The 22,500-nt window shown below is 46.6% G+C and overlaps 1 protein-coding gene across 3 annotated transcripts in view; it reads left to right on the top strand.

The window, feature by feature from the left end:
* Window positions 1-22,500, top strand: part of usp34 (ubiquitin specific peptidase 34) — a 124,406-nt gene that overhangs the window by 31,670 nt on the left and 70,236 nt on the right. For all 3 annotated transcript variants that reach the window (XM_070553617.1, XM_015954489.3, XM_070553616.1), the window contains exons 9-28: window positions 292-373; window positions 494-586; window positions 967-1,092; window positions 1,173-1,302; window positions 1,992-2,125; window positions 5,605-6,314; window positions 6,388-6,602; window positions 6,684-6,799; window positions 11,466-11,593; window positions 11,676-11,765; window positions 12,012-12,107; window positions 12,198-12,280; window positions 14,372-14,526; window positions 14,818-14,931; window positions 15,008-15,107; window positions 18,723-18,885; window positions 19,078-19,204; window positions 19,414-19,564; window positions 20,952-21,052; window positions 21,146-21,361. In XM_070553617.1, the coding sequence (XP_070409718.1) occupies window positions 292-373; window positions 494-586; window positions 967-1,092; window positions 1,173-1,302; window positions 1,992-2,125; window positions 5,605-6,314; window positions 6,388-6,602; window positions 6,684-6,799; window positions 11,466-11,593; window positions 11,676-11,765; window positions 12,012-12,107; window positions 12,198-12,280; window positions 14,372-14,526; window positions 14,818-14,931; window positions 15,008-15,107; window positions 18,723-18,885; window positions 19,078-19,204; window positions 19,414-19,564; window positions 20,952-21,052; window positions 21,146-21,361 (3,130 nt within the window). The remainder of the gene's footprint in view (window positions 1-291; window positions 374-493; window positions 587-966; window positions 1,093-1,172; window positions 1,303-1,991; window positions 2,126-5,604; window positions 6,315-6,387; window positions 6,603-6,683; window positions 6,800-11,465; window positions 11,594-11,675; window positions 11,766-12,011; window positions 12,108-12,197; window positions 12,281-14,371; window positions 14,527-14,817; window positions 14,932-15,007; window positions 15,108-18,722; window positions 18,886-19,077; window positions 19,205-19,413; window positions 19,565-20,951; window positions 21,053-21,145; window positions 21,362-22,500) is intronic.

Here is a 22,500-nt window from a genome sequence, read left to right as displayed (position 1 = left end):
AAACACACTATCTTGGACCGATCCATGACAGGATACCACAGAACAGCGCTACGCCCTCTGTTGTCCTGCCGAGGAATTGCTTTTCAACACTCTCCAGGAGACGGAGAAGTATGAGAGCAAAACGCTTCCGTCAACCCGTCCGTGTCTGTCCCTCGCGGAGCTGACGGAGAAGCATGAACCAGGCTTTAGTTCAAACCTTCGCAGTGAAAGGCATCGGGCTTGGATGGATTTGCGTTCCTTTGTGTTTTATGTCTCCAAGCATCTCATTAAAGGTGTGTTTCAACCTTTCAGGTCCATAGCAAAGGAACTCGGGGACTGGCTAATCCACAACAATGTAGTCGAGCACATATTTGGACCAAATTTGCACATTGAGGTGAGAACCGTGGTCGAATGTCATTGCATTTTAAAAAGCTTAGTCTTTGTTCCCATGACAGCCTTTCATGGCGTTCTGGTTAAACAGCAGAAGTTCTGTTTGTGACTGTTTGCTTTATAGATCATTAAACAGTGCCAAGTGATCCTGAACTTCTTGGCTGCAGAGGGCCGACTCAGCACGCCGCACATCGACTGTATCTGGGCTGCAGCTCAGGTACGACCAGACTCGAGTTCACGTCTGGATAGGTCCTAAAGCTCTTCCTGGGAATATTTTTTTATTCCTGCTGAAATTCTGATCATACCGCCCCCTGCCACTATTGCATTTGCCTCTTTGTACGTGGATGGGCCAACAAAATAAAGTTTTATGACGGGCACAGAAATTCAACCCAAACCTGAAATGACCCGAGGGACTCGAACCCCAAACCAGGCCTGCCCAGCAGCATACCGTCCACCACTCGGTGCAGGGCTTTAATCAGAACCGCCTCCTGCTGCTGTGGGCTTGGTTCAGTCACACATTTTAGAACGGTTTCAATAATCAATAAATGTAGATGGTAGCCAATCTTGACCCCATAACGTGTTTGCTTTTGTTTGTAGTTGAAACACTGCAGCCGCTACATCCACGACCTGTTCCCATCCCTGATTAAAAACCTGGACCCGGTGCCTCTCCGTCACGTCCTGAACCTGGTGTCCGGTCTGCATCCAAGTGCACACACAGAGCAGGTACTGAGACGTCGAAGTTCACCCTACTGTTGTCTTGTTCCCTGTGGGGTTAAACAGCCGCATGTCCCTGTCCTCCTCAGACGTTGTACCTGGCCTCCATGCTGATCAAGGCGCTGTGGAACAACGCCCTGGCAGCTAAGGCCCAGCTCTCCAAACAGAGCTCGTTCGCTTCTCTGCTGAACACAAACGTCCCCATGGGGAATAAAAAAGGTCAGCGCCATGAGCCTGTGTGTGTTTCGGGTTGGAGACTGAACGTCTAATGGGATTAAAGGGGGTGTGTCAAATCAGCCGTTAGGGGGTTCATCAGAAACATCTTCAGTAAGCTTCCTTTAATGTTCAGCACTGCAGAAATGATCAGAGAGTCACAATTCCTTAATGCAAACGCTGGTGCCACTTTTCCGTATTATTACGACCACTCAGTCACAGCAGCCCCATCAAACCGGAGACGAAAAATAAAGCAGCTGCAGATGTAAAGAAACGGTAAATACTCACACAACAGTCAGACGCCTCAGTCATGTTGGACAGATTTAGTTCTCAGCCAGCTGTGGGTTGTCGGCTCTTCTCCTTTAAAGGAAATATTAATATTATAGAATTATTACCTTAATAAGTGTAGTAAATGCTTCCCACCGTAAAACACCCAAGAGTGGTAACACCAGATATGACGACGCATCTACTCATGAACTTGCTGATCTGTAACTGGCTACAGCCATGAAAGCCGAACCGGAGTGGGAGAGTCGAACGCTTTGGTTTAAAAATGGGCTGCAGTAACCATATTTGGCCACAGGGTGGCACTCTTACACATGGCACCTGAAATCACCTGGCTGTTGGGTTTATAGTGTAAAAGTTTGATAGTTTTGTGTTTTTGTGGTTCTGAGTCCACCGTCCTCTGCGGGTTTCAGGCTCACCAGCTGCCAGCCCAGACAGCAGCGACAACAGCGACACACAGCAGAGCGGCGGCAGCGACATGGAGATGGAGGACCAGATGATGGTCACCAGCAGCAAGAGGAGCCAGCAGAGGCTGTCGGACACAGAGGTGCTCGTCATCATGATCATGGTTAAAAATTCGTCCGGGTCTGTAAATCACCTAGTCACGTCAACAAGGACTCGTCCTCGTTGCTGTAGAAGAAAACAGAGTTTTCTGTCACTTAGACCCTGGTGCTGTGGTCAGGTGTGTGTCTGCCCACAGGGATGGTCGTCAACACCAGACGTCTGTCTGCACACCGGGTTTCCCCCGGTGCTTTACAAGCCTGATGGACCGCCAGACTTTGCTAGACTCCCCAGCAGGCAACAAACCTTTAAAACGTTTCAATGAAAAGGGGTCTTTCACCTGCAAGTCTGACCGTGACTGCATCTGGAGATACGAGTGGGAGCGCAGTGGCGCCCTGCTCCTGACCTCTCAGTCAGCCGTAGGAGCGGGTGCGTCTCAGACGCAGCCGCGATGGTGAACATCCAACCAGCAGACTGATCCGTGCTTCCTTCAACTAGAATCTTCTCTTCCTTTCAACATGAAGGCGACGGTGGCACAGGAGTTAAGCGCTCGCCCCGTAATCGGAAGGTTGCAGGTTCGAGTCCCGTTCAGTCTGTCGCTGTCGTTGTGTCCTTGGGCAAGACACTTAACCCACGTTGCCTGCTGGTGGTGGTCGGCGTGACCGGTGGCGCCAGTGCTCGGCAGCCTCGTCTCTGTCAGTGCGCCCCAGAGCAGCTGTGGCTACATCGTAGCTCATCCCCACCAGTGTGTGAATGTGTGTGTGAATGGGTGAATGACTGATTGTGTTGTAAAGCGCCTTGGGGGGTTCCAGGACTCTAGAAGGCGCTATATCAAATACAGACCATGAAAATTACGGCTTAACCAGAAGTAATACTTTCAAAATAAAAGTCTGTACTTCAAACTAATACTAACTTAAAGGGATACTAAGCAGTTTTGCTTGCTTTTAGCACCCCTAGTTTATGTTTGTTTATTTATTTAGCAGACGCTTTTATCCAAAGCGTCGTACAATCATTAACCTGTAGGGCATGTTGTGATCTGTGGGGGAACCCGGAGTACCCGGTGGAAACCCACGCATGCATGGGGAGAACACGCAGCTAGGCCACAGCCGAGTTTCGAACCTGCAACCTTCGTGCTGCGAGGCAACAGGGCTAGCCATTGTGCCCCTAGTGTCCGTTATTAATTTACTTGGTTATACCGAAAGTGAAACTCTTCTCTTAGCTGTGCGTTGGTCTTTTTAACACCTTAACCTAACTGCTGAAATGTCTCCTCAGTCGACCTTTACTGGTGTCTACAGGAGCGGTTGATCAATAAATCGTACACATCAGCTGTGTTCACCCTCGCTAACATGTGGAACCAGCCTCCAGCTCCGGACTGGCGACTGTGAAGTTGCAAGTGCGGTATTCTGGCCACAGAGGGCGGTGGGGTCTGAGTGATTTTCATTAATCCTGGAAAGGGTCATTTTAGCCAATTCTGTCTCAAGATGATGTAAAGATATGTAAAAGTTTGGCTTTGAACCGATATCAGCCTCACTTACTCAGCATGACAAAAATCAGACATAAAACTGATTGTCACAAAATATAACTTGAACAATCCTTATTTATGGCTCTAATATTATCCTATTATGGCCACTAATTCATAAGGGTTCAGCATGCTTGCTGTCGGGTTCTACCGATGCTACGATTGGTGGGTTCAGCGCCTTTACTGGCTGCTACATCAAATGACCCAGCATGCAAATGACGTGGCTGTGATGACTTCTCTGAGCTTCAGGTAAATTAGTGAGTGTTCTTTGTGGTGTGGACAGTTTGAACTAGGGTTGTCACGGTATGAAAATGTAACCTCACGGTTATTGTGACCAAAATTATGACGGTTTTCGGTATTATCGTGGTATTTTTTAAACGGTGTTGCATATGTTCAGAAAGCATTGATAGTCCTGTTCTACACAAACTGAAATAGTTTAACAGTGTTTATTAAACCTAAAATAACACAAAGCCTTAGCAAAAGTGCAACTTTTCACAAGTAAAGGAACAAATAGCTTCTTTTTCTGGAACATGTTACAGTAGTCAGTGCAGGTTTAAATTATACAAATCCAAACATTCAAAACATAAACAATATGTAAACAAATCAAAGAAACACCACTTGTTTTCTCATATACTTGTTTTCTTCATTATCAAAATGAAAATCTAAAACTCCAGTCCACACTTGACTTGAGCGCTGTACAAGTCAACCTTAAAAATATGTATTTAAAATAAATAGTGTAACGTTATGAAGTTCATTATTTTCAGCTCCACACAGCTGCCCCTGTGCACAGTAACACCCGTGTAGAAAACGCCAAGGTCGGGTGTTACTGTGTACAGGGGCAGCTGTGTGGAGCTGAAAATAATGAACTTCATAACGTTACAATAGCCACTTTAAACAAATTACTAAAATAACTACTACACTATGTAATCAAATCCAAACGTTCAAGTATAAATGGCATTGAATAAGTAAACAAATCAATGACAAGGAACTAATTGTATATTTCTCTTCATCATCAACAAATAAGAGGCTTCATCCAGCAACAGGGTGTCCGTGACACGGTTTAAATGCTGGCAGAGGACGCTGCGGCTGCAGTATATAGTGTCTCGTTGCATTCTCCCTCAGCCAAAAGTCCTCACGTCATGCATTTAAGCTAAAATGCTAATGTTAACCTACCTTGCACTGGCTGTAGAGACGTGGTTGATGGTCACGCAGATGTGCCATGAGATTTGAAGTGTTGCTGCCTTCTGCAGACACTTGTTTCCTGCACGTTCTGCAAACGGGATAGCCGTCTTCTATTAACTGTCCCTCAGCGTTTTTCAGAAATCCAAAATATGCCCATACTTCCGATTTAGTCTTCTTTGAGGGCTGATGGATGTCCTGGGCGCTGCCGTCTCCTCCTTCGGCCATTATTTCAGCTTCAAAGTTTTGGTGCCGTTGCAAACTAAAAAGTGCGCGCCGCGGGAACTTCAGCTGAAGCGACGGTGGCTGGTAAGGGTCACCGCGCTGAAACCGCGGCCACGGTAAACCCACCGAGATAATATAGTTTTTTAAAAACTGGACGGTTATTTTTATTGTCAACTTTTTTACCGGGGTTTACCGCTATACCGGTTACCATGACAACCCTAGTTTGAACTGTTATATCTTTTAGGAGATTGACAAGTATTGCCAATCTACAAAAATAAGTATAATAAATGGCTTGTAACACCACAGACTCATCATAATTTAAAACTTCCTGACAACTTTTCTTTTTTGCAAAGACCTGGCGGACCGCCCGTGGGCCTCACTACCGCCAGGCCCAGCGGGTTTTATGGGGCACCCTGCTGCAGCAGTCAGGCTGATTTTATAAACATGAAAACTGGAAAAGGATAAGTGGGCGGAGCAATATGTCTATAGCATCCCCAGTGAAAGGGTCGTAAAGCACCACAGCAGCTGCAGCTCATACCTTATAATGGTGTTTGTTAATCCTCTGTGGACTGTCTCTGGTTGTTGGTGATCTGTTACCTCAGGAGTCGCTGCAGGGCAGCTCCGATGAGACGGCCAACAGCGTGGAGGAGGGCAGCAGCGGGCCGGGCAGCAGCAGCGGTCGCAGCGAGGCCTCCAGCAATGAAGCCGCCTCCAGCAGAGCCAGCCAATCAGCTGGCAGCCCAGCTAGCGAGATACACTCTGATGACATGGCGGATAGCGAAGCCCTAAAGGAGGAGGACGACGAAGAAGAGGAAGAAGATGAGGAGGATGAGGATGACGATGAGGAAGAGGAAGAAGGGAACGGGTCTGCTGTTGAAGATGGGCAGCAGAAGGCGGCTCGAGAGCAGACCGAGTCGAGGAAGAGGAAGGCAGGGGAGGCTTTGGGGGAGGGGCCCAGTCACAGGGTGGGACCCATTGGCTCAGGAGGAGGAACCAAACCCAAAGTTCTGTCCTTCAGCCCAGAGACTTCTGCTGTCATGGCCACTGCAGCATCTTCATCTTTAGAGGGCCGCATGAGGATGCTGGACGCTTGCTCTTCGTCATCTTCTGCTCGGCCAGAGCGGATGGAGCCCCAGCAGCAAGCGGAGAACATCAGCCCGTCTCAGATGGTCCAAGGTCCCCAGGAACCTGCCAGTCTCCCCAGGCCTGGGGACTTCCTGGGTGAAGCCATGAGCAGTGAGCTCTTTAACTGCCGCAGGTTTATGGGGCCCCAGCACCACCATCACCACCACCATCACCACCACCATGAAGGGTGAGACTATAAAGTACAAGCTGAGTCTCTGTAGATAAACCTTTCCAATCATGTGCTCTCTAACCCCTTTCAGTCCCATGCTGGAGGACATGCTGAGTGCCGATGATGTCAGCTGCAGCAGCTCCCAGGTCAGCGCCAAGTCAGAGAAGAATATGGCTGACTTTGATGGAGAGGAGTCGGGCTGCGAGGAAGAGCTAGTCCAGATCAACTCCCACGCTGAGCTTAGCTCCCACCTCCAGCAGCACCTGCCCAACTTGGCCTCCATCTATCATGAGCACCTGGTGCAAGGTGAGGTCACCCTGCAGCAGGAACCGTGGCTCAGCCTAGCAGAGCTAGGGAGGCTGACCAGGCTCTGCTGTGTGTTGTCAGGTCCGGCTGCTCATAAACATCAGTACTCCAGCCACGCGGTGATGGACATCAACTTGGATAACGTCTGTAAGAAAGGGAACACCCTTCTGTGGGACCTGGTGCAGGACGAAGACGCGGTACGACTTCCTCTAAGTTCCGATGCCTTTACTTCTTTATGGATCACATTTTTACTGCCCCAACCTGAGGGTCGTCATAATGCCACGTCTGGGAGAAATGCTACCAATAGTCCAGCTGTGGTCGTTAGATAAATGAAACGTTGCCTCTTAAAGGTACAATAAGTAAGAATTTTACAGTGAAATATTGATCATCGGTCATGTAGAAGGAAGGTTACATTTAAACAGATTTACCTTTCATTCGGCTGGGGAGTTGTCAGTTTTTCTCTTTATAAAGAAGCTAAAGTGGGAGCTCTTGAGGTTGCTGAAGCTGTGCCGGCAAAGGCTGCAGCACCAGCTTATGTAATTTGACACCGGCAGGCAAAAATGTCCCGAGTTGGTTAAGGAGCCAAACCAGTAAACAGGAGCGCCCCAGAAGTTATTTCTGTTACCCCTGAGAGCCCCCATGGAATCTTTTTGTTTTACTCTGGTGTCATTTGAGGCTGCTAGGCTAACGGTCAATTAGAAGCAAATATTCTGCTCTAAAATTATCTCAAGCCACTTTTGCAATAACCAACAAGTCAACATTACAGTGAAAGGCATTTATCTACTTGTCAACTTCCTGTGTATGACTCGCCATTTAGAATCTTCTATTGCTGACCTGTAACTGGCACCGGTACCAGAATTTGACCACCGGATGTCATTCTTACATCATGCACCTTAGTTCACTCGAAAGGGACAACAAGTATTCATGAACATGAATGTAAATATGTCGGAATTAGACCTAAGGCTACTTTTCATCGGTAGTTCCTGGTAGGTTAATAACACAAAATATGCTATGACAATTCCCGTAAAACCAAACTGTCAGTGACCGTTCACAAGACCATTATAAATACATAAGAAGTGTCATTAAACACAATACTGCCACATTACACAGACTTATCTAACTAACTAAAACTTTATTTATATAGCGCCTTTACATGGCCCAAGGACCAAACAAGGCGCTGCACAGCAGAAATAAGCATTCAAAAAATAAATTAATTCAATAAAAACATATAGAACCATTTAAAACCAGCAAAAACATGCAGATAAAATCCAGATGGGGCAGCAAAAAGTGCCAAGCCAACAGTTAACGGGACTCTTCCTGAATAAAAGCTAAAGAATAAAAGTGAGTTTTCAGCCGGCTCTTAAACGTGCCGAGCGTGCTGGCCTGTTTAACACATGTAGGTAGCTCATTCCAGAGCCTCGGCCCCGGCACCGAGAAAGCACGACCCCCTCGAGATTTCAGTCTGTGTTTAGGAACGACCAACAGTCCCTGTTGAGCTGACCGAAGGTTCCTTGCAGGAACATAAGGCTGAATCAGGTCTGCCAGATAACGTGGAGCCAACTCATTTAAACACTTAAAAACAAACACCAGAACTTTAAACGAAATTCTAAAAGAGACTGGAAGCCAGTGTAGGGAAGCCAGTGTAGGGATGCCAAGACGGGCGTGATGTGTTCAGATCTCCTGGTCCTGGACTTATACATAGCAGCCCAGCTTTGTAATCACAGGTTTGAGTCCCCATGAGCCCTCCATTCATCCACCCGTTTGTGGCTGCTTATCCGGGGTTGGGTAGCATGCGCAGTAGCCTAAGCAGGGTGGCCCAGACTTCCCTCTCCCCAGCCATTCGGGGAATCCCAAGGCGTTCCCTGGCCAGCAGAGAGACAGTCCCTCCAACGTGTCCTGGATCTTCCTTTAGGCCTTCTCCCATTTGGACATTCCCGAAAAACCTCACCAGGAGGCCAGATGACCAGACGCCCGAGCCACCTCAACTGGCTCCTCTCCATGTGGAGGAGCAGCTGGTCTACTCCGAGCCCCTCCCGAATGACCGAGCTTCTCACCCTATCTCTAAGGGAGAGGCCAGACACCCTGCGGATAAAATTTCCTCCGCTTGTATTCACGATCTCGTTCTTTCGGTCACTACCCAAAGCTCGTGACCAGAGGTGAGGGTAGGAACGTAGATCGACCGGTAAATCGAGAGCTTTGCTTTCCGGCCCAGCTCTCTCTTCACCACGACAGACCGGTACATCACCCGCATCACTGCAGACGCAGCACCAATCCGCCTATCGACCTCACGCTCCAGCTTTCCCTCCCCATGAGCCATCGTGTTAAATTGATTTTAACGTAAGCGTTGGATCGGGTAGCAGCAAACGATTATTTGGATCAGTGATGAATCGGATGGGGTCTTGACTCGATTAATCGGATTGAACGAGAACATTTTTCAATTGCTTGGGAATTATTTTTCTCTCCTTCCTTTACTTTAACAACAGAACTTAGTTAGAAAACTGCTCATTAACGTGTAAAACATGCCGTCACCTACATATATCCATAGTTAAACAATGATCAGTAAATTTTTATGTATTTCATTAGCATGCTCAGTGGTAGCAACTGGAAATGCTAACAACATTTTTTTCTGCTGCTAAAATATAATGGTGACGTATCTATTAAGTACGGGTTAGCAATAATCCAGTTTCAATTATGTTCACAGATAGACACGTTAGTGAATTACATGCTACAGTGGCTTGCCGTATTCCTTCAGCCGTGTTGAGCAGAGTCGACTCGAAGCAGCAGCGGTTCAATTCAAGTTTATTTATATAGCGCCAAATCACGACAAGAGTCGTCTCAAGGCACTTCACATAATAAGCATTCCAATTCAGGTCAGTTCATTAAGCCAATCAGAAATAATGTTTCCTATATAAGGAACCCAGCAAATTGCATCAAGTCACTGACTAGTGTCAGTGACTATACAGCAATCCTCATACTAAGCAAGCATGCAGCGACAGTGGAGAGGAAAACTCCCTTTTAACAGGTAGAAACCTCCAGAGAATCCTGACTCAGTATAAGCAGCCATCCTCCACGACTCACTGGGGATGGAGAAGACAGAGCAGACACACACACACACACACACACACACACACACACACACACACACACACACACACACACACACACACACGCACAATAATGTGTCTATAGTTATATTGTGATGTCTTAGTAAATATTCTATTTGGTGAGTGATTTATTTATTGTATTTATCCTAGCGGATCTATAATTAAACAGATAAACTAGTAGTAGCACATCCAACGTCAAGGAAAGGAAAAAGTTATTATCAGGAGAGGGAGAATGTTTAAGTGGTTAGCAACAGTGTGCTAGTCGATGGCCCCCTCCATGAGGCCACCACAGCTCAGCAGAACATCGTTGTAGCTTCTTCTGGGGAGAAAAACACTTAGAGAGAAAATAAAGTTAACAGCTGAAATAGCAGAAAGTAATACAGTTAAGCGCTGCAGTCAGCTAAATAAACAGGACGATGGGGACTATAGATGTTGTTTCTCAAGCTCAAGGCGCCTTGCTTATGAGGACACGGTCCTTCCTTGGTCAAAGAAAACGGTTAAATGGAACAGACTTGCATCACATGGCCGCGGCTTCCACGGTGGTCACGTAACGTCACCTGACACGGGAGATATATTTTATACGCATTCGTTTCAATATAAATATATAACGAGCCTTTTACTTTTTAAATCATGTATGTTTATTAAATTAAAAATATAAGTGAGTTACTACCTGCTAGCCACCGAAGCTGCAGCTACTAAGCAACTGACCGACCATAGATAACTTCTTTGGATCTAAAAGAAAAAACATTTTAAATTAGCTGACTTACTTTTAAAGTTGAAATTGTCCCCGAAGTAGCTGCCGGCTTCTGATCCGCCGTCCTTTCAAAATACCGCGATGTATTGTGGGTAATGTTTGACCAAGGCTAGGCTACAAGACACCTCCCGTGTATCCTTGCTCAGCTAGCTAAACGGCTAACAAATGGAGAACACATGCCTCGGTAGAACATGACCATTGGAACACATCTTGGCGGCTCCCAATGACGTATCTCCTAGGCAACCGGGGCGGGGCCAAGACATCAAGGCCTTTAGTTTCACGACCATCAGGTTTTTTCTGAACCCCACTGGATCGTGAACCTGCTACCCGCTAGCATTAGCTAGCCTGCCTGTAGTTACACTTTTGATCCCAAACTTTGGACCGTTTCTGCTTCTGTGTCTGGGGGGTGTTGAGAGCAACGTGTGCCTCCAGTGTCTGTGAGGGCGCACGGTGTTGGAGGCTAATTTGTGTGCCTCTGTGTGAAACACACATAAGAAAAAAAGAACGACTGAAAGAGCCCCCCAGCCGCGGCTACTCGGCTCCCATCGCTCATGTTAAAGAGCCGTTCAAAAGACTCAGTTCGTTCATGAACGTCACAACGCTTAAGTCCAGGTATGAGGATTTGGTAACGCTACAGTTGGTTCTCTCCTCTAGGTGTGACTTCAACCATAAAAGTGCCTGTTCAGAAAAGTTTTATTCCGTTAGTCTAATTAGTAATGTTTGGTGGTCTACTATCAAAGGCTCTTGTTAACTCTAGAAGAACGTTGAAGTAAGTACTGAACACACAGAACTTCAGGAATTCTGCAGAGTTATTAAAAAAGAAAAACTGAAATTTCACGTGGTTCCAAGTGTTCAGACCCTTTGTTTTGGAATCATGCTTCGGTTATTAAGGTGATCTCGGAGTAGTCTGTAAAGATGTGGTCCCCAGATAGTCGCCCCCCACCCCCCCCACTGAAACTTGTCTGGGGAGAAAAAGTAAACCTGGATCTGCTGGTTTGTGTTCAGATTCATCTCTCCGAGGGCTTGATTAATGAAGCAGAGAAGCTGCTGTGCTCTCTCGTCTGCTGGTTTACTGACCGGCAGATCCGAATGCGCTTCATCGAGGGTTGCCTTGACAACTTGGCCCATCATCGGTAAGACTTGCATGTGCAGCTGTTTATTTAGTCTAACGCTACACCTTTTCTCAGAGTAAAACTCGTCCGTGTGTCCCCTCAGGTCAGTTGTGGTTTCTTTGCGTCTTCTACCCAAACTTTTTGGCACTTTTCAGCAGTTTGGCTCCAGCTACGACACTCACTGGATCACTATGTAAGTATGAGCTCCACATGCCAAGTCCTTGCGAGAATCAACAGACATTCCCATCAGGAAACTTTGACCGCTTGTTTTTTTCTCCTAGCGGAATTACTGTTGGTCTTTTTAGAAATTAGATATTTTTTTATATCAAGCACAAAAGATGAGTGTTGCCTTTTAACTTTGATCAGTTTGGGTGTTTATCAGCTGTCCCAGGTAAAGAGAAGCCTGACCCTGTTCTGATGCAGTTCTTGTTTCTGTTAGGTGGGCTGAGAAGGAGCTGCACATGATGAAGCTGTTCTTTGACAACCTGCAACACTACATCCAAGAAGTCAGAGAAAACCAGCACAAGTTTGCTCTGTGGGTTTCGGTCTGAGCGCCGCCTGACGGTAAACGTTCCCTCCCACATTAAAACACCTCTCAAACCTCCTCTTGTGTCTGCTGTTGCAGATACAGCCACAGTGCAGAGGTCCAGGTCCGTCTGCAGTTCCTCACCTGTGTCTTCTCAACGCTGGGATCACCAGACCATTTCAGTAAGTCCTTTTGTAGATGCACGACTAGGGATGGGTACCTTTGACATTTGAATCGATTCGGTACTAATTCCTGGTACCTAGGAATCGATACTGGTACTTAACGGTACCAATTTTCGATACTTTTGAGTGTATATTATTTTAATTCTCTTTTATAATTAAATATATATTTTTCTCAATATATAACCATATTTGATGAATATCACGATAAATAACATTCAACTGTTTGTATTTTAACATCGTCCTTGTAGTTTTATAAGCTGATAATTAAACTGAAGCAAACATCTTTACTGTGAACTAAATTTACTGTGTATCTTCATTCCTTTTGCCGTCCTTTTTCATTTGATTTTTCCTACTGGGAAGTTAGAATTTCCGAGGAGAAAGCGAACGCACCATTAGCAAAATGGAAGCTAACATATCAAGCTAACGTTATCTTAAACATTTTATTTACCTACCGGAGCAGATTAAGATGAGGATGTCTCACTTAGATCGTTGTCGCTGGCTTCATCATCACCCAGTTACCCATCACATTTAGTGAAGTGGACCCAAGCTTTAGCGTGCGTTCTTTCTACCATGCTGCTCTGTTTACAACTGGCTCGCAGCGAGCGGCGACATAACGCTCTTGCGCATGCGCAGCTGTCTAGGCAAGTTCTCGTTATGAAGGACGGGTCAGTGTTGCCAACTGTTTTTGACTGAAAGTAGCTGAAGTTCCCCCCAAAAGTCACTAGATGTCGCCAGATGACGTCACGTGCTTATTTACATATTGAAGACGTCATCACGCCACATTAACGTTCGTTTTCTCTATGGCATCTAATATATATATATATATATATATATATATATATATATATATATATATATATATATATATATATATATATATATATATAATAGGACTAAAAGGGAGGAAAATAAATACTATGTTATATGTTAAAGTTATTAATTAGTATGATTAAAATGGCCCAAATTGCTTTGATATGTACAATAAATTCCAAAACTACCAATAAAGTGGCATTAAAACAGATATGGTGTGGTGATCCAAACAGTTCTGTTGTAGGATATAACTCAGACCTCCTGCTCTCCTCATTCTCACAGACATTTTCCTAAAAAGCTGTTTTTTTACACCTCATAGTTTCTCAACTTCTCTGTTGTGTATTCTCTCCATCGTGATAATAACGGCGCTCCGAGCAAAAGGGAGCGGGTGTCTCATAGTATAACCATCCCTGTGTCACTGAAGGAAATTCAGATGAGCCACAGAGGTGCGTGTGTAAACGGGACGGTAGTTGAAACTCCCGATGACTTTATTTGCCAAATGCAGGAAAAACCAAAGTGTCTGACGGCTGCAGAACCAGAGATGGCAGGTTGACGCCCGCGCCGTCTCTAGTAGAAGCGTGAGCCTGCAGCAATATGAAAGCAGCAGACGTAAATCGGCAGTCTCCAGCTCTGCAGCTTCAGCGAATCAGACCGGCCGAAAACGGTTTATGATTGGTCAGTCCTCGTGCACATGCGCAGATTATCGTTCTCTTTCCTTACTCCAGGAAGAACGGTTCAGAGTGCAAACGGTTTCTTTGTTGCTAATCTGTAGGGAATATCTACATGAAAGTTCTACAGAAAGTAGCAACGGGTCCTGAGAAATGTCGCTAAGTTTGTCGCTAGGCGCTTTTTGGAAAAAAAAGTCGTTGAGGGGGGTCAAAAAGTCGTTAGGAACAGTGACAAAGTCGCCGAGTTGGCAACACTGGGACGGGTACCGAAACGAGGCACCGTTTGAAATGACGTGAATCGGTGCTCGGTCGGTACTGTGGAATTCGGTCGGTACCTTAAAAGGTACCGAATTCGGTACCCATCCCTATGCACGACTGGTTCTCTTTCCAAATGAAGAAGTTAATATTGTAATATTCATTTTTCTGTCTGCTAGATGATAACAGGCAGGTGTAATTATCACTTTTTGCTGTTTACTGGCCCAGCATGTGTTCAGAGGTCCAGATCTCTGTGTTTTTAACTTTGTGGATGATAAAGTAGACAGAAATGACAATTAATCAGGAATTTTCTCCCTGAAAGGGGTCCGAGCTGAACTTGTGTGTGTTCGTCCTTCAGGACTGAGTCTGGAGCAGGTGGACATCCTGTGGCACTGCCTGGTAGAGGACGCTGAATGCTACGATGACGCGCTGCACTGGTTCCTCAACCAGGTCCGCAGCAAGGACCAGCATGCTATGGGCATGGAGACATACAAGCACCTGTTCCTGGAGAAGGTATGGGTCTCACACTGGCCTGAAGTTTAGTTACAACAGCTAAGTCTAGTTAGACTAACTGCTTTGTGAGTACAACACACTTTAAAAGAGATGAACCACCTCCTTGTTTCTCTAGTGCCTTTAAATGAAACCATAGTGGATTACACTGGAACACAAATGGTTAACAGTAAAAAACAAGCTAATAAAATTGGTAAAACTGTGATTGTGTAACCAGTTCCAGACCTAAACGTTGGTGAGTTCGGTGGTCAGCCGTACAGAAACTGATGTGTTTGACTGGACTTGTGTCTGCAGATGCCCCAGCTTAAACCGGAAACCATCAGCATGACGGGCCTCAATCTCTTCCAGCACCTCTGCAACCTGGCCCGGCTCGCCACCAGCACCCTGGACACCACCTCCAGCTGCGAGGTGCATAGACATTAGACAGGGGTGTTTATGAGCCCCCCCCTCCCGTGATGACACATTCTCACCTGTCTGTCTGCAGCTGTGCGGGATGGACCAGCTTTGGGGTATCGCTCTGAGAGCTCAGTCTGCAGATATCAGCCGCGCTGCCATTCAGTACATCAACTCCTACTACATCAACGGTCTGAGCACTAAAAGACAGAATCACACCTTCTCTATTGTTTGGGGGGAGGGGTCACTTAGCCTGGCAGGGAGTCAGGCAAGGTCTGGCAGCCCACCAGGCTAACTGAGCTCTGGGGCAAACCTTGATGTTGTAACATTTGTGCAGCAGTGAACCCACTAGAAGGAATGATGTTTTGCTCTTAACAGCGGTTAAACTGCTGTGATAAAAGCTTCTTTCACTACTCTGTAGTGATGTGTGATGTAGGGCTGGGCGATATGACGATTTTAGACCGTTTTACGATCTACACATCTGACGGTCTGTCATTTTTGAGAGACCTTTTTATCACGATTCACAGCTCTGCTTTTCTGAATGAAAAGGGAACTTACCTCAGGCGAATGACACGCCTTTGTTTGACCCTTAACCAATCAGAGTGAGTCATAGTAATATATTAGTGCCCCACTTGTTTTCACCTGTGTGTGAACAAACATGGCTTCGGCCGCGGCCGAGAGCGTCAACGAGGTTTTCGTTCCGAAGAGGAACGCTTCGTCCGTTATACGGAACTGGTTCGGTTTTTCACCAGATGACAAAGAGCAGCGAAACGTCATTTACAAGGAGAGCGTCAAGGCAAGTGATGGCAACACCACAAACTTGTTTAATCACTTGAAAAGAAGGCATCCCAAACAATACAATGAGAGCCAGCTGGCAGCTAAAGCTAAAAAGCCTGCGGCTGCAGCGGCAGCGGCTAGTGCTTCTTCCAGGCAGCAAACGCTAACAGAAACACACAAAACTCACTCCCTACGACAGAGACAGCAGACGATGGAACAGCGTGACCGATGCAGGGACGTACCACTTGGTTAAAGATTTGTGTCCCGTACGTGTGAACAGTAGGAGCGGGATTTAAGAACGTGATAAAAACATTGGATCCACGCTACAAGTTTTCCAGCCGCAAGTATTTTTCGAACACCGCCATTCCACGCATGGACGCTGAATGCAAAGTGAGAGTTGCAGAAAATATTCAGAATGTGCAGTTTTTTGCTACCACAAGCGATCTCTGGTCCAGCCGCACGTCAGAGCCGTATTTGAGCTTAGCTTAAGTGTTCCCTCGCCTGGACACTGGTAACCGGAGACCTCTGAAGCCAGGTCTGGAGGTGGGGCACATTGGCAAGCACCTGGTGATGAGCTTTCACCCATGGAGCCTGGCCGGGAGGACACATGGGTCCCCTTTCCCATGGGCTCACCACTTGTGAGAGGGGCCAAAGGGGTTGGGTGCAATATGTGACGGGTGGTAGCCAAAGGCAGTCTGATCCTCAGCTGCAGAAGCTGGCTCTAGGTATGTGGAATGTCACCTCTGTGATGGGGAAGGAGCCTGAGTTGGTGTGCGAGGTTGAGAGATTCAAACTTTTTATGGTTGGACTCACCTCAACGCATGGCTCTGGCTCCGGAACCAGTTTCCTTGAGAGGGGTTGGGCTCTCTACGACTCTGCAGTTGCCCAGAGTGAGAGGCGCCAAGCAGGAGTGGACAAACTAGTTGCCCCCATCTTGGTGCTTGTATGTTTAGGTTTACCCCGGTGAACGAGAGAATTGCCTCCCTTCGCCTACTTGTGGAGGGATGGATCCTGACTTGTCTGTGTTCATGCACCAAACTACAGTTCAGACTACCCACCCTTTGTGGAGTCCTTGGAGGAGGTGCTGGAGAGCACTCCGCCAGGTGACTTCCTTGTTCTGCCGGGGGACTTCACGTGGGCAACGACAGTGAGACCTGGAGCGGTGTGGTGGGGAGGAACGACCCCCCTGATCTGAATTCGAGCGGTGTTTGGTGCTCATCATAGGTTGTCCATACTGAAAACCTGTCTAGGACAGACCTAGACCTGAAAGTCTGCTGGGAACGTCTGGCGGAGTCTCCACTCTGAAGCAGTTTCAGTTCCCACCTCAGACAAAACTTCCTAAATGTTCCGGGGGAGGTGGGGGACATTGAATCTGAGTGGTCCATGTTCTGTGCTTCCATTGTGGAGGTAGCCAACCAGAGCTGCGGCCGCAGGTCGTTTGTGCCTGTTGTGGCAATCCCCGAACCCGCTGGTGGACACCAATGGTTAGAGATGCCATGAAGCTGAAGAAAGAATCCTGTTGGGTCTTTTTGGCTCGTGGGACTCCGCTGGACCCTCCTCTCCAGAACCCCTGAATAGACTTTACCAAAGTCTTTAAAAGTTATATTTAAAATAACACATTATCAAATGTTTAATTTGTCGGGCACGACACTGGGTTTATTTACATCTACCAGCCTCTAGAGGGCACCGTTGCTCTAAAAAGTCTGCGTTAGGCTGTGACTGTAAAATGGCAGTCTTGATAAGTCAAGCAGCTGATTCTGAGCCCAGAAGATGTTCTAATGGTAAATACTGTTGTAAAGTATACTTATTAGTAGCAATTGGTCTTGATCCTGTACAATTTGTCAATGTTGTTGCAACTTCCATCTCTAAACACTAGAGGTCACCAGAGTCTCAGTGATCCAAATACAACCTTTAAAGAAAATACAGGTAATCCCTCGTTTATCGCGGTAGATGCGTTCCAGACCTGGCCGCGATAGGTGAAAATCCGCGAAGTAGGGACTCCATATTTACAGTACAGTACTATATTGAATTATTGTATGATCACATTCTCTTTTTGTGGGTAAAACTCAAGAAAAAAAATAACTTTTTTTTAATATATTTTTATTTCAAAAAGTGCATTTTATGATGAAATTGATGAAAAAAACAGGAATTTCTTGATATTTCGCGTTGAAAAATACCGCGAATCGGTGAAAAATAACGTGAATCGGCGAATTTCCCGTGAATAAGGCTCCAAAGAAAAAATCCGCGAAGTCGTGAATGCGCGATAAACGAACAGCGAAGTAGCGAGGGATCACTGTACCATTATCAAAATGTACTTAAAATAATACTATACCTTTAGCTCTGTCCTGTTTTTGCCATATATAATGTTTGCTGTTTTGAATAGAAATACAATGTAAAAGGTTTTTTGTTAGATTTTTGATTTTTTTTTTTTTAGATTAAACTTTTTTTTAATGTAAAAAATTGCTTTGGGTACAAATTTCCCTCAACTCATTCACTGCCAGCCATTTAATGATCAGTAAAGCCCTTCGCTGCCAGCGTTTTTCAACGTTTTTACTGTTTTAGTCGCAGAACGTTGCGCACTAGGACGATGTCATCGCCAAAGCAAAGCGGAGACTCACCTCTTACATCAGGATGAATCCGCGCGTTTCGAGCGTTATCCGTTCTTTCATAATCCGTTGTTGATTTGTGATCGGCAGAATCTTTTCCGGTTCGCGCCTGAGCTTTTTTACAGCAGCGGCCAAAATGATCTCCTAACACAAGGATGTTCTGCTTCCTGATCACGTGACGTGTGACGTACGCGGATGAAGATCGGCTTTAGAGCTGGGATGTTTGTTCTCACGGTGCGGGGGCTCGTCCAACGCCCACACAGTAAAAACATGAAAATGACGACTTTAGTCATCATTGGCAGTGAATGAGTTAAAATGTGATTAATTATGGTTGATTACAACGTCTCTAAATATTAGATTTTAAAAACCCAAATCCCACCCCTAGTTAATATCAATACTAATAACAGAACAAATCTGCTGCAGCTGGTAAGACGGGCCTGGAGAAGGAGCAGGAGTTCATCAGGAAGTGTATAGAGAGTCTTCTGATGGCCTCGGCCAACCTCGAGAAGGACTCTCACTCTAGCCTGACCAGCATCGAGAGGGGACTGCTCATGCTGAAAACTCACCTGGAGGCCTTTAGACGCAGGTACGTGCAGATGGTCAAATCCACAAAGATCTGGTTAAACTTCATTAGGGCAGCACACGTTTACTGACATGTTGTAGTCTAGTTGTTGGAAACAGATGGTTTAAGTCTGACCTGGACTCGATGCTTTGAGGTGCTTTGTTGTAACTGGAGCTTCAAAACAAGCTGGACTGAAGTAGTGGTTTCCTGCGGCAGGTTTGCCTACCACCTGCGGCAGTGGCAGATCGAAGGGACGGGGATCAGCAGCCACCTGAAGGCTCTGAGCGATAAACAGTCTCTGCCTCTCAGAATTGTCTGTCAGCCTGCCGGCCTGCCGGACAAGGTAACACATTCCTCTGGTCTTTGTGGTTTCAGTTTGAAACCGCCGTCGTGGTGGAGGCTCCATGCAAGTATGTGACTGTTGAATAAAACCCAAACTGCAGGACGACGAGGCAGTGAGGTTACTGGTTTTTGTGCTGGAACCAGAGCTAAGTGGTTCTGGTTTGGCTGGTTGTCTTCAGTTTTGCTGTGCTTTTATAATTTTTTTTGCAGATGACTATTGAGATGTATCCTAGCGACCAGGTTGCTGACCTGCGGGCCGAGGTCACCCACTGGTACGAGAACCTGCAAAAAGATCAGGTGAACCAGCAGGCTCAGCTGCAGGAGTTTGGTCAAAGCAGCCAGCAGCCTGGAGACTTCCCAGGTGAGTCATGTGCTCCAAAGGAGTCAAATGTCCTGGAAAATAATCCTAACCTGCACGCAGCGCTTCGTGTGACGCTACCAACCAGTCAAGCTGCATATTCCCTTAGAACAGTTCTGCTTCCCAGTGTTCCCAACAGTCTTTTCTAGAGTTACCGATTTTTCAGACCCAAGTGAGGGTTTATTTTTCCAAAGAAGGGCCAAAACTAGCAACTTTCCATTCAGGCACGTTGCTGCATCTCAGCATATGGAGCGAGAGTAGGGGTAGGGTTGAATTTGAATCTGAACGATTCCAAATTCTCCTTTCGATTCTGATTCTTTCAAGAGGCAGGATCCGGAAACATGACATGTTTTAAGAGAGCCAGCTCGCTACAGGTCCTACTTGATGGAATAATCCGAACTTCAACATGAATTTTAATTCTATAAACAAATGCATCACCTTCATTTAGACCAAGACATCTATATAATGTCTATATAACTTTTTATATTACAGTTCTCATTTTAGCTCTTATGATTTTATATTTTAACCTTTTCCCAGTGTTTCCTCTGGGGGTGCCCACTGCCCTGGGGGCAGCTGTGGGGGCCTGGGTGCTTTCCAGGTGTGCCTGGGTGGAGGTGGGGGTCTCCGCCCTCCCTGCCCTGGGCGCCTTGTGTCGGTGCCTCGGCTGCTGCTGCCGGGGTGGATGGCTCCCCTGATGGTGTTTCCTTATCTCAGCTGGCTTGGCTCATCTGAACTCAGCCCATCGTGTTTTTTCCGGGTGGGGGGGTGGGGGGGGGGCTGTGTGCCGGAGGATGAGTGCTGTGAAGGGTTTTTATTGTCAGACTGTTTTTAAAATTCTGGGGATGGGAGGTAATGTGGACATGTGGGGCCAATTCACATCAAATAAAGTTTGATTGGTTGAGCAGAAACAAAGATGTGGGGATGAGGAAAAACAGATGTGTCGTGTGCCTTGGTGCGAGCAGAAGCTATTCATTACAAGTTCTATAATAGTTCATATTTTCTAATGTTGGGGCTGGTTGTGAAGAAGACTCTTAAACTGATACCAGCACGTAAAGCAGCAGCGTACGAACTAAAGGAGAGAACAGCTTCTGTTTTAGTCCTGTTGCCCGGCCAGTAGAGGAGAGCAGCTGGCTTTGTGACAGACGACTACCGTTGCACAACTACGATGTGGATCTAGCGTATCGGTACAACATCATATCTGCTTCTCCGTATCCTGGTAAGATGGGACTGTCGGCACATCGCCCAGTCCTAGTGGAGATGGCCAGAGTCGTAGTGTAGCCGCTGAAAAAGTCTTAAAAGTCCTGGAAGATCATATCAAGGAAAGAATGGGAACCCTGGAGCAACATCTGGAGGTACACTGATAGAAGCTGAAGTCTCTTGCTTCCTGCAGGTGGTCTGATGGGACCGGTTAGGATGATCTCCTCGGGTCATGAGCTGACTACAGACTACGATGAAAAAACCCTGCATGAGCTGGGCTTTAAAGATATGCAGGTGACTGCTTCTTCTATGTCTCCATGGCAACACAGTAGTTTATGACTGCAGCAGCACAGCAAAGAGAGCTCATGTATGTGTGTTGGGTTGCAGATGGTGTTTGTCTCTCTTGGAGCTCCACGGAGGGAGAGGAAGGGTGAGGGGGTCCAGCTGCCAGCCTCCTGTCTGCCTCCTCCTCAGAAGGAGCACATTCCTATGCTGTTGCTCCTCCAGGAGCCCCATCTCACCACACTGTTTGACCTGCTGGAGACGCTGGCCTCTTTCAAACCACCAAGCCCCAACACAGAGAAGGCCCTGGAGAGTCCAGAGGTCAGTGTGTTTCTGCTGTTTTACTAGTAGGGTTGCCGGGGTGAACCGGTTAGACATTAACCCCGGTTAACCAACCATAAAAACATCTCCAACGCTGCCTGTAACTAAGACAATAGCGCGACCCACGCGGACAAAGACAAAAGTGAAACTGAACGCGCGCACACAGCAGAAGCAGTGGCAACAACCATCAGAACTACTCCACTTCCACCTAGGAAGCGGTTGAAGTCTCCTGTGTGGGAATATTCTAGATGTTGGATAGAATCTCACTCAGTAGGGCTGTCGCAGTTGAGGAATTCCCCCTGCGGTGATTCAGGGTGGCTTAATATTGCGGTATGCGATATTATTGCAGTCCTTTTTTTATTGCAGTACTATCTAAACATAATGTTTACACATTTAAAAAAGGTTAAAAATTGCCGTGCCTTCTTTTATAACGCTTTACTGAATGCAGATCAAAGGGCAGTAACAACACAGATCGCAGTAACGTTTGTTTGTCCGACAGTTGGAGTCCGACTGAACTTAAAAACAACAAAATTCAGGAGAAAGTTAAACTTTTAAATGCAAATTTGGCTGCAGCATCTAACAAATAAGAAACAAGTCCCCATTTTGTTTAAAATCAAGCATAAAAAATTGCATGTACCGGGCGCGCGCGCGCCGGGGGGCGGGCACACTATCATTTCACTTTCACACACACGAATGACGGTGATTTATAGCTCGGTCACGTCCTTGTTACCTACAAGGAAAACCAGCATGTTAACCATATACGGTTTGAGAGAGGATCTGAGAGGGGAGGCAACATTTCCAGCAACACTGAAAACCCTCTCGGATGGTGCGCTCGTTGCACTTACCCCAAATTCCACTACCTCCGCTCCTCCGCTCCGGTCCGGCCCCGCTCGCTTCCGAACTCAACTTGCGTGCGACTCTGGCGAGCAAAGGGAATCTCTCCCGGTTGTTGCTCCACCATGTCAGGGGGGTTTCTTTAGGGTGGATGCGTTCCTCCTGCAGGTAGCGAGTGAGCTCCAGCTCGGCTCAAACTCTCTTCGGGACGGTTGCAGAAGCAGTGCTTGTCCGGGACTTCAGGAGGTCTCCGAGCGTTTATTATTATTTATTTATTTATTGCCGCTGGTGGCAGCTCCGTCTCG

Source organism: Nothobranchius furzeri, chromosome 7 (assembly GCF_043380555.1).
Source record: "Nothobranchius furzeri strain GRZ-AD chromosome 7, NfurGRZ-RIMD1, whole genome shotgun sequence".
NCBI lineage: Eukaryota > Metazoa > Chordata > Actinopteri > Cyprinodontiformes > Nothobranchiidae > Nothobranchius > Nothobranchius furzeri.
The sequence above is the reverse complement of the archived record's forward strand: the minus strand, read 5'-3'. Positions and strand labels throughout refer to the sequence as shown.